This window comes from Centrocercus urophasianus, unplaced genomic scaffold (assembly GCF_019232065.1).
Source record: "Centrocercus urophasianus isolate 14NV4802_14NV808 unplaced genomic scaffold, USGS_Curo_1.0 seq_11, whole genome shotgun sequence".
Taxonomy (NCBI): Eukaryota; Metazoa; Chordata; class Aves; order Galliformes; family Phasianidae; genus Centrocercus; species Centrocercus urophasianus.
Window position 1 is genome coordinate 17,137,600 of NW_024884253.1, and position 12,542 is coordinate 17,150,141.

At 35.3% G+C, this 12,542-nt stretch overlaps 1 protein-coding gene across 11 annotated transcripts in view; it reads right to left on the bottom strand.

Moving 5' to 3' along the window:
• The window catches only part of OXR1 (oxidation resistance 1), a 240,229-nt gene that overhangs the window by 27,466 nt on the left and 200,221 nt on the right, over positions 1 to 12,542 (bottom strand). For all 11 annotated transcript variants that reach the window (XR_006171679.1, XR_006171680.1, XR_006171681.1 and 8 more), the window contains 4 exons: positions 11,996 to 12,180; positions 7,493 to 8,280; positions 4,204 to 4,372; positions 1,111 to 1,273 (listed from right to left, as the gene is read on the bottom strand). Coding sequence is in view for 8 of the 11 variants with exons in the window: in XM_042836422.1 (XP_042692356.1) it covers positions 1,111 to 1,273; positions 4,204 to 4,372; positions 7,493 to 8,280; positions 11,996 to 12,180 (1,305 nt within the window). In the remaining 3 variants the exon portion in view is untranslated. The remainder of the gene's footprint in view (positions 1 to 1,110; positions 1,274 to 4,203; positions 4,373 to 7,492; positions 8,281 to 11,995; positions 12,181 to 12,542) is intronic.

Consider the following 12,542-nt stretch of genomic DNA (forward strand, 5'->3'; position numbering starts at 1 on the left):
ATGTCCCAAAAAGCAAGGCTTTAAAGCATCAAAAGGGCTTTGAGCTAGAGTTAATATCAAAACATGTATTAGTAGTAACAGTACTTGAGCAAGACAAAACCTGAAAATCTCAAGATTCAATCAGATATCCATGCAATGTATTTATATCAGTATCTCAGCAAAATCCTCCACGTAGTCCATCAGCTGTAACACCAGCCTAATACTTCAGCTAAGTGACACATTTGAATTAAGAATTCTACTAATGTTCTAACTGCTGAGGCTAAGAAAACTATTACCTATAAAGTGGCCATGGCCATTTGTAAAGCTTCTTCACATTACATAAAACACAAGAATGGAGATGTTCAGTTTCAGTAGCCTCCAACAGGAAAATTAAAAAAAAAAAAAAAAAATCCAGCTTACAGTCAGATACTGCAATTGCTGTCCTGAGACTCAAAGCAATCACTGCTGATTGGATACTTAAACAATTTGATAAGAACCAAAATTTCTGACCGACACTTGAACGCACAAGACTACACATGTTTTTACTGTATGTACACTAAGAAACAACTACAGACATGTAAAGATGTGTCCATAGAAACACAGTGGACACAGATTCGCACAGGATGTGTTCATTGAAAATAGCTTCAGTTACAGTATATTACTAAAATCCATGCAACATATTTATGTATTGAAAGGTTACAATAGTTGAGAAGTTCTTTACCGGGTTATTGGAAAAGCATTTCATTAATAGATTAATTTTCCTCACTAAGTTTTGAGGCTTACCAATATTTTTAGACAACTGCATAATAAAGAAATACGTATCATCAGAACGTCAGACTGAAAATTAAGTCTGCTTCATCAATGTTAAACCTTCTCTGCTGTAATCACATTGTAGTGTGAGGTTTTTATTTTTATTCACTTAATTTGCCTCAGACAAAATGGACTTTAACCGTGAAATGTTGCCTGACCTCATGTTAGAGCAAAGCATCAGGATGGTATAAATTAAGCAATAATGATTACAGTAAGCAGACAGAAGTACATCACTTTGTACTTCTTATTACGAATATGTTTATTTTCATAAGAATATTATTAAAATACTAGTTTTGTGTTTTTGACACTGTTCTTTCTTACCTCCCACTCTTTAGCAGCATCTTCAGTAGTAGATTCTTCAATAGTTTCAGGTTCTTCCTTCTTTTTTACAACTATAAATCCAGGCTCTCGAAGAGATTCCCCAGTATCTTCTGCATATAGCTCTGGACTCCACTGGATAAAGAAGACATACAGGTGATCTGTCCTAGAGAAATCAAGTAACAACACAAAAGAAAAAAAACATGGTAAACTTCTGGGCTACGCAATCATAAAACCCTATTTTTATTTTAACATGAGGCACTTTGTTTTACTAAATTTTACTAGATTACATTTGTAAAAAAAACTAACCATTATACTATTGTAGGTTATTATTATTTGCTTGCGTTTAATTTTATGAAATTGGAGGAAAAAAGAAGCAAGTTGGCAATGACTAGCTGTGTTCTCATACACAAGCACAGTCCTTCAACCATTGGAATGTTCTGTTTCCAACTGAAACAACTTTCAAAACCAAAACGGAGCATTACATTTTACATTTTAATTTAGGAGTACATGGACAGTTAAGTACATAGGACTGCAAAAATTTTTACAATATGCCTGTTTTCCCTGCCCCTGAGAAATAGCTCAGCACTCCCAAGTCAGGTATCAAAGTAAACAGACCATGAAAATCACTACATATGTGAGGCAATACGCCTAAAAAATGTGCAAGCACATAACCAGACAATAGGCTGGTTTTTAGTTTATCTGTAGCACTGCAGTAAGTACTCAACACTTAAACTACCATCTTTTAAGCTATCTGCCACAAATGGTATCATTTTCCAGTTTGGAAAAAAAAAAAACCCAAAATGCCCAAATTTTTATAAGTAGTTTACAACCCCTAACAGGTGTCAGTCTATGCTGTTTAATTATTTCCTGTATGTGAACAGAAAAGGATGCACAATGAACCCAGTAGTATCTCTTCATCATGGAATGACAGCTTCGAAAGGTAGAATTGTATAGCATAAGTTATTTATAGAATTTGCATGTTCCTACATCTCTCACTGAACAGTCAATCTGCACATTAGCATGAAGAACAATACTTGCATTTTCCCCCCCCCTTACTTAATCTTTTTAAAACAGAATGCTCAAAAAATAGCCAAAGATACAGTGCTGCAAAGTTTTACACAACTGCAACTACTGTTTGCCTGTGCATTTGTTTAGAAGGTTTAGGATGAGGAACAGTTATTCAAAGTCAGCAGTCTTTAAAACTAAGGTCTCTAGATAACAATGATAAAGGAAAATAATGAAAAAGTAAACTAACAGAAAGAACAAATCATTTCAGATGCATAAGGCTTGGTAACTTCTAAGACAGAAAAAGAAGCTTCAAGTACCTCACACACAGAGCTATTAATTTAATTTTCCAGGTTCTTGTAGGTTTTCAAAAGATCAAAAGTCAGATTTATTTCAAAAGAGCTTTAAAACCAACTGTTACAGCAGCCAAAAAAGCAAATAAAAATTATATTTATGAATTTTATGATATTTCTTTCCTGATAAGCTTATTTTCTTTCTTATCACTAGGTGAAAGAAAATTGAGTTGATGCTAATTATTTTGATCCATCCAGTGCAGCGCTCAGCAAGTTGGTTTAACGTTATATTATGAAAACAACCCCACTACAAAGAGACCTGTAAAGCCAGAGGACATTCAAGGTAAATAACCAGATTGGTAATGTGCCAAGAAGTTAGAGAGAGATCATTTATCTGATCTCCCTGGTAATGACTATAAACTCTAAGCTAAGAACTACTACTTTTGAAATATGCTGTAAGTTTTGCTTTATGCTGAAGGTATTTGCACTGCTATACTAAAAAAATAAACTTGAGAGAATAATTGTCCTTATCAGTTGATCAAGATATCATTGTTATAAAAAAAAAAAAAAAAAAAAAGACTGCCTTTAAATGAAGTGTAATATGAATAGAACAAGAAAAATAAAGTTGGATGTAACTGTAAGAGGCCATGTGTCCCAGACAAGAATAGCTATACCACAACTGTTAGGACAGACATTTGTGTGAAGAAATTGTACTATCTCTGCTGAAGGGTTGCAAGATGAACCGTTAAAACCAGGATTTGCATAGACTCAGTTCTTACTGGTGGAAAATGCATTTTTTTTTTTTTTTTTTTTTAAATGGCATTTTAGTCTGTTATATTCCTCCATTCACAGAGGACTATTGCCTTTCCTGTTGCAGCCAACTTATGTATGAAATGAGTTTCATGTTTGTAATCAAATCTTTTCTCCTTTAGATTAAAGAACCCCACTTACTTCTAATTTTCCTTATATGTTACACTTTCTAATTAGTCTTGCTGCTTTCCTCTGGACTCTCTCCAATTGCTCCATATCTGTCCTCAACTGCAGTGCCCCAACTGGACATTCTATGCCATTCAGCTCAAAAGAAAAGATGGAAAAGTGACTTGATCATTCTGTGTAGGTATTTATACAAGACTATATCTGATAGATTTTTTATTTTTTTTTTGTTTGGGTTGTATTTTAGCTTTTAAGCTCCTTGTTTAAAAGTAATTACAATATCTTAGGGGGGAAGAAAAAAAACACACATTTTCATGTTGAAGAAAAGTTAGTTTACTACCAAAAGATCATTCAAAAAATTCAACACTATCAGCGAGGGAACATGGAAATTTCATTTAAACATATTTCTAGTGGATGTGTTTAAGCTGCTTCTTGAGGGGGCAGGGAGGAAGGGAACAAAACAAAAACACCCTGTGCTGCACTTTGTACAGAAGAACTAGATGGAATACTTGTTTTTTAATTCAGAGTTCAAGACAACTATTTTTTCCAAGCAGTATGAAGCACAGACAATGACGAAGCATTCCCTGCAAAACTAGCTTCTTACACAAGATCTCACTTAATTTAATCTTTCTTTCATTATTTACTTGTTACAGGGAGTACTGACCCAACCTGCAAGTAACTACGCAAACCTCTGATATGGTAACAAGGTATTCAGCACAAACCAATAATCAGTATTACAGAATCACAGAACGTCCTGGACTGTTGGGACTTCTGTGTTTCTTTACGCACAGTCAGTAAAGACTTTAGAACAGAGCACGGGGAGGAGAGATGTGGAAGACCTACAAGTCCCCCTCCTTCTTACCTTTCTTGAGGAACAGCAAACCAATATTCATGTTTTTTATCCCTCTGAGCATACTGTTGCATTGATGCACTTGCTTGTGAGACGAATGTTTTTCTCATAGGTTTTCCAACCTTGAGACACAAAAACTTGTGAGATCGATGTCTTCGTTTTTCTTTCGTAAGGGAAGAACCTATTAGTAAAGAAAAATTAAGCTACCTACAACATACAATACTGCTTAACAGAATGACTAGCTAATTTCCTATACATAGTAAGTAAGTAGAATGAGTAAGCATAAGTAATAAGAGATGAGGTAATATAAGGGCAGGTAAATACTGCAATCTTTTTTGTTGTTAAGATGTATCATTAGCAGAACTAATAGCATATCTGGACATTAGAAATAATTCTGCTTCTGACCTCATTTCACATTAAGTTGATCATTCAACCATGCTTAGAAGTATTTCAGAAGATACTCTCAATGCATATCCCTCAGCACTGATTCAGGAATAGCTCACACTTGAAGACATACCATACTCATGCCAAAGATGACAATGTTAAATAAGTACATATGCCAGACATATCTGCTATTTGCTTCTCCTACAAGGAAGAGAAATTCTAACAATGCTGTTGAACAACAAAGATGAATTTATTTTGTTAGCCATTTCAAATGTTTCAGATGTATGACCATCACTTCACGATAAAGCATACCAGAATTTGCAGCATGGGATTCTTTCTGCTATTGCTATGAGGTTTGTTCAATTAGAAATAACTGTTCTCAAGGTTGGGATTGCGAAGTCAGCATAGGGTTAAGGAAGAAACCTTCTCAAAATTATTTCTTTGAGAGATCAGTCACCCAAATCCTATGACATATGTTCCATCCATAAGAAAAAGCTTTTTAAAGGAGGGAAGAAAAAATGGAAGTTTTCAGAGTTCTGATAATCAGCTATAAGCACAAAGTGATGTAGCATAACATTGGCATTACATGTGCATATGTGTTTCAGTTCTCTGAAAGACTCACCTGCTATTTACAGTTGCAGTCTACCTTCAATGACCATGCAGAATACTCATACAGCAAACATCACCTTTTGATCTACAAACATCTCAACAGTATGCTTTCTCAGTCTGATTTTCACCATAAAGTTTATAAAACTGCACCGTTACTTAACATATACTTAATTTTCAGTAATATTTTAGAATTATTTTTGCACAAAAACCAAAAGATAATTGTATGATTTAAATACACACAAGACCCAGCTGTTCCACTGAATTTGAGTGTGAACTTTGTCACTGTGTAAGGAACTCTGACCATTATAATTTTTTAAGGCACCACCTACAACTAGTTTCTAGTTGTTAATTTTAGAGCATCATAAAGAAACAAGGAAGAATACATGAGTTACAAAAATTTGGAGGCCTTTTTAGCTACTACAAAGTGTTAGTTGTTATGTATCACTTGTTCAACATTCAGAACAATTAACACATCATTAATTTCTAACTGAAAAACATTTAATTTTAGCAAACAACAAATGACAGTTTGTAAATCCTAGGTGCTCAAAAATCCCACAGAAGAGCAGAAATTAAGAGCAGAAATTTAAGTCCTTGCTACGTTCAGTAAACAAGGCAGCTACTTAGGTGACAACGATAAAAAAAACTCTTATAGGACTAATTCAGAATTTGAGATCAATAGATTGGACATATTTATGGTGAAAATCTTTTAATGAGATAATCTACTGCTAACAGAAGTGTCTGAAATTTAGTGTTTGCTGACTTACACGTTAAGGAACAGATCCATCCTCTTACTCTGATTTTTATCAAAAATTGTTTATAGATGAAACTAGTACAAATTGCATGAAATTTCTATCTAGACTATGAAATAGAAATTAATGAATGCAAATAAAACAGTAAATTTGGTAAGGCAATATATGCAAGCCAATAGGAAATGCACAATGGCCTCCATAAGGCCAACTTCTATACCTATGTTTCTGAGACATTTTTCCCCCGCAAACACTGCGACTGCACAGTTCATTCTGTATGAAAAGCTTACAGTATCACCAAATGAGAATCTTCAGGAGAAAAAAAACCATGACAAAAGTATTCAATATTGCTGAACCACAGGTAATACTCAGTTGTAAGAAAAGCAGCTACAGTGGCAGAGTATATTTGTGTTCACTTTTTTTTTTTTTTTTTTTTTAAAAGTCATAACCAGCAACTAGTTTCCTAACATTTTGGCTAGACAGCTTCCTTAATTATTTAAGATACAAAACCAAACCTATTACATAATGACGCTACTGTAAATCTGCTCCAAACTCAACATACAGTTACTTTCTTAACTGGGGAGAAAAACAAAGAAGTCTGAATCACTCAATACAATCTCCGATTTCAGTTATGAAAGAAAACAAGTTGACCTCCATAATCTCTTCAACCATACTCTTTTAGCATGTGACATATTAAAATTAAGTTTTCTTTAGAGGTCTGAAAATACTGCACAATTCAAACGATCAGTTTTGTTAGTAAGATGATAGAGTATCAAAAAGTAACAAAGAATTTTGTAAAAAGAGGTAATACATGAAGAATCACCTCTGAACTATTCCTTTTTAAAATAAATAGAAATTAAATCTCTTAAGCTTTAAGCTAACTTCTGATTAACAATCCTAGGGATTCATCTTCACAGAAGAGTAAGGCCACTCCTGTAAACCTAATGATCCTAGTTTCACACATTATTTTTACCACCTTGCTCCTATTTACTTTGAGAAGCGTTCTTCCTGTGTTCAGCCTTGATCTTGTCAGCATGAATGTAATACAGAATATTAGTGAATCTTCTAAGACCAATTTAAGCCTCTGTGCTGCGTTAAACCTCCAGTGTTTGCTGCTCAAAACATAAAACTTAACAAGGTATACAAGACACAAGTGAGTTTAAAGTCACTCCTTGAAATTCACTCATACGCAAATACACCAAGTCTAAAACTAAAATCTAAGCAACAGTTAGGTCACTACTAATGAACATTTTTGATTCTGAGCTCTATAGTGACCTAATCATCATGGATCTAATTGCATATGTTTGTTGAAATTTCCCCTACAAAATGATACCAATTTAAATAAAAATAACCTTGGTAAGGAAAAGAGTCAGTAAAGGTACCCACATTATCAGTTTCCTAAGCAATATCTTTCCACTGGTTTATGTAAGAATGGATAGATAAATTTGCACACTGGTGAAAAATAAGCTATATATGGGGATGTGTTCCACGGAGTGGAAAGTAAAGCCAATTCTCAAGAGCACATATGAAGGCTAACACCATATCCATAAATACTGGCTCACCTTCTGATTGCCCATCTCCTGAAGTCACAGTTTTCTGACTAATATCTTTTTGTGAATCCTGCTGCATATTTTCTCTTTGTTGTTTGGTTTGTTGCATAGTATGGGACTTCCAGAGTTTGCGAAGTTCCTCAACTTCTGCCTCAGAGTCTTGAGCTTGCTCTTTCTCTGTGTTTCCCTTCCTAGTTGGCTCTAAATTTTTAGAGTCTGTGGTACCTTCACAATGTGGACACTCCTCTCTCATCTTACTCTCTGACTCTTTTCCTAGCATGGAGTCTCGATCTTTGCTCACTGGTGTCTCTTTGTCACATTCTTCACTAACATGAGATCCTTGCAGAGACTGCTGAAAGCTGTTCTCCATGCTTTCACTAGATTCTTGTCCACTCTTTACAGACATCTCTGCACCTTCTGAACCCACGATGTGGGTATCTAACTGTTTAACATTCACAACCATTTCAACACTAGATTTTAAGTCACTGCCAGCTTCTTTCAAGTCCAAAATGGTTGTTAAACATTCTGCACTAGTTTGGTTTACTGTTTGGACAGATTCTGATGATGCCCCCGAAGATTTGTCTTGTCGAAGCTCATCTGAAGAAACAAGTTCCTCACGTATTGGAGAGAGCTCTGATTCTGTGAACACATCTTCTGAAAGAGACTCCTCTGTACTCCTCGGAGCAGTGCTAGCGCTGTCATTGCCTGTATCCCCAATCCTGGAATTCAATTCTTCTGTATTGCTCTTTGCAGCTTTCTTGGAGTGGCAAAGTTCCCTCACAGACAGCTGTTCTACATCTCTGTTGAGCAAGCAAGGACATTACGATAGCAGGTGACTTTTATGTCAAGCTTTTTTTCTTTAGTTTTACTAAATATTAAAAAAATACATATTTTAGTATAAAAAAATTTTCCAGCAAACATCAGCAGCAAGAAATATGTGTAAGTATGCTTGCACAATATTTAATAGTAATCTTATGGCAGACCTTTTGACAGTACAACATAGATGCAACTCCCAAATTTCACATTACTTCAGCAAAGAAAAGATCTTTTGAAACCAGAGAATTCGTGTGAGATTCTTAAAGTGTAAAACAAAAGAAATGGAGGGTGGCAGAAGGGGTTGGCAAACCCCACACAACCCTCATCTCTGGAAGTAGATATCCTCCACAATCTTTAAAGTTTAACTATCAAAAAATGTATATCTGAACATCTGTTCCACTTAGCATCAACTTTACACCCAGCTCCATGGTAAGACAATGCAGAAGTCATTTAGCCTAACCTTGCCTCAACTAGTCAACATAAAACAACAGGAACCATCATGGTGTGTTTTATCAAGATCTTACCATTCTGCCTCTAGAAAATAAACAGTGATTAATATGCTCATAGAATTGCCTGGGTTGAAAAGGACCACAATGATCACAGAGTTTCAACTCCCCTGCTGTGCGCAGGGTCGCCAACCACCAGGCCAGGCTGCCCAGAGCCACATCCAGCCTGGCCTTGAATGCCACCAGGGATGGGGCATCCACAACCTCTCTGGGCAACCTGTTCCATTGTGTCACCACCCTCTGAGAGAAAAACTTCCTCTTAATATCTAACGTAAACCTTCCCCATCTTAGTTTAAAACCATTCCCCCTTGTCCTATCACTATCCATAAACAGCCCTAACACACTATCCTCATAAACAGCCGTTCCCCCTCCTATTTATATGCTCCCTTCAAAGTACTGGAAGGCCACCAAGCTAAAATCAGGTATCTAACTCAGATTATCACTGTTAAGCAAAATAAATCCTGAACTAGTTGCTGCAACTCAACAGTCTGAATAACAGACATCAGGTGTTGACAAGGAGAAAGACAAAAGCACACGTGTAAGAATTTATTTCCCATGGGGGAAAGAAGTAAGTCAACTCGAAATCTCCAGCTTTTAGAAAATGAGAAGTAGGCTGTGAACTTGCTCAACTTTATCTACATCAGAATTCATAAAAAAAAAAACTGTCGAAGTTTTAGCAGTACACAACCTTCATAAATAATTTGTCATCTTTAAGCATATTTTTGACTTGAGTTCTAAAATGCAGATCCCTTGCTACGAAGCACATTAGATCTCCTATTAGTCTCAAACACTTAAGAATCACAGAATGGTTGGGTGGACCTCAAGGATCATCAAGCTCCAACCCCCCACCACAGGCAGGGCCACCAACCTCCCCATCCTGAAAAATGATAGCTCCATTTCACATCTCAACAGAACTTTCAATTTGAGTTACTGATTTCACTGAGACATCATTGAAATATAGGATGTTCACAAAACATCCACATTCTCTTACTCAACGTTTAATGTGAGGTTGATGTTAAGACTGTGCTAGCTCAGATACTGACATTAAAGGTCTTGTCAGAATTAGCTATAGCTATAAATCAGAAATTTGAATTTCATTTTCCCAAAACTTTACAGATATGCCTCAGATTTTCATGAATTTAAGGTATAGAAGAGCTGGAATTGAAAAAATGCTATATTAGCTTCCTATTTAATAGTTTATAAAGTTGATAGAATGATAGGCATATAAGATTGCAAATGAAATATGACTTATCAAGTATGTTTTCTCATTTCACATGCATTTATATTAGAGGCAAAACAAAACAGAAAACACACGTAGTATAGAAGTAAAAAACCTGCAGTGTATATAAGGTAAAGTCATGAATCAAATTTAAGTCATTAAGAAACCAAATAGGCTGGGGAAAAAAAGACTTGTTTCACAACTGCAATCTTCCTATCCAAATAGATTAAAAAAAGTTACTTGTATCTTAACTTCATTACCTGCACTATATGTTAATGAAACTAGGCACTAAGATGAACCATTTTTAAGTGCAATCTGGAAAATAAAACTCCCATAAATGAGCAAACGAAGCCATGTTGAAACACCAGCCTATTAGTATGTCTCTGCTGAGGCCATGCTTTGGAAAAAAAATATACAAGTTATTTCTTCTAGATGTCAGAGCACTTATGATCATCAAGAAATGTGCTTAACCTGCTACCTCCAAATGGAGAACCCCTCCATTTGGAAAGTCATTTCTCAAAATTGAGTAGCTTTATACCTTAGATCTCAGTATCTTTAAGCCTCAGTATTGTTAAGCTACCATCCCTTTATTGAAGATGGTTACGTTTTTAATAGCTACGTCAAGCAAACAGCTTTATTCTCTCATACATATATTGATACAATTTTGTACACTTGCCTGTAGTTAGATGATTAAGTAGCCTGCACAGTTGTGCTTTTCAGGCATGTAAATGTGCCATGATTTTTTTATTTCATCATTTCTTACAGATGTTTTAATATTCAAGTTGTACTATTTCTGAGGAAAATGTAAATAATAGGTATCTAAAAACTAGGTAAAAAAAATGAATAAAGATTTTTTTATACTGCTGTTCAAAAAGAGCTTTGAATGCCTACAACAAACACCTGCAATGAAGGCTCATCAATCAAAATTCATCTTGTTCACTTCAAACAATTCTAGATCACAAAGCTTTTTGTCTAGCCAAAAAAGGGAAAAAATATGCCATAAAAACACCAGCCTTAGAAAACTGATCTTCTAGATACTTAACAGAGTGAGAAGTTGCGAATGTTACTTGGAAAAGCAGAAAGTGCTACATAAAGGATTTATATCTAAAGCTAAAGGTTGAGTTTTTCTACTCTTTGCATCAGTTTTAAAATTATTAAATTAAATTGAAAATGGTAGAAGTGCTGTGGTACCTCTTGCCATTGTTCCCACCATCAGAGGAAGTTAAAACCCATCTATGTGGAAGAGATTCTATATACGTAGGTTGATCCAAAAGTAATGCCTCCTATTTCCATGGAAAGTACAGATACAAAGAACAGAACAGCACTATCTGATAGAGAAAACTTTTAGCTACATTATCTTTCAATACAGTCACCATCACTAGCTATGCATTTTCACCAGCGATGAGTAAGCAGCCTAAATACCACACTCGCAAAATTCAACACCAGCAGGTGACCCAATGTTGCCACAGTTGAAGCACATCATGCACCATCTCAGAGTACTCACATCCACTCTCTGGCTTTCTCAGCATTTATGTAAATATTACTGAATGTCAATGAATGCCTTTTTTTCCATGGAGGAATTCAATGGCAAACTTTTATTCTATTCACATTTCCACATCAGACACCACTGACAAGACTGCCCGCCCCTCTGCTGCCATCTGTCACACAGCAACAGCATGCAGTGGGATATTCAAGGGAAGATTCAACCTCTACTGCCATTCCATGAACATCTGCTTCTGACATTGCTACGTAACATAGTAAAATAGAAGGCATTACTTTCAGAGCAGCCCTGACAGTATAGCAAGCAAGAGAAATGGGGACAAATCAAAATTTCTCCAAGACCTGTTCAAGCCAATCTTCAATGTTCTTAAGGAAAACAAAAGAAAATGTGTTTGTGTGCTAGCTTTGTATGGTCAGCCATTAGGATAGAGTTCATTTTACTCAAAGCTCATTTATTATACTATTCTATCTTACATGCTTAATGAATCCTTAATTTTGCTGTCCATAATTTCCTTATACAAAGCAGCTGACATCACTTCTTCCATGGGACACATGATGCCATACTCTTCACAGCCATTCTCCTGGACAAGAGGGTCCATTTTATGAGGATCAAACATTATATTATTTGGCGTCACCAGCAGCACACCATTGACCGTACCCTAAAACGAGAAGGAAAAATAGTGGTAAATTTTATCCTTCATATTTCAGCTTATTCTTTTTTTTTTTTTTTTTTTTTTTCCCCCCCCAGAAGAGTGTTTTCCTTTTTTATAAACTCTTTAAATAAAAATATGAAGTGCTTATAAAGTTTTCTTGCATTATCTGGAAATTGTTATTTCTCTGGGTATACAAATTAATGACTTTTGAAAATAGTCAACAAATTTTACTCTTATTTGTTCTTAAGAATTGTTCAATAGTGCTGAAATTGCTTGCAACTTAATGAATATGCTAGGCAGCTCATCCAAGATAAATACACATTCTTAGAAAGCTACAGGGCTTTTTTTTTTTTTTTTTTTTTTTTTTT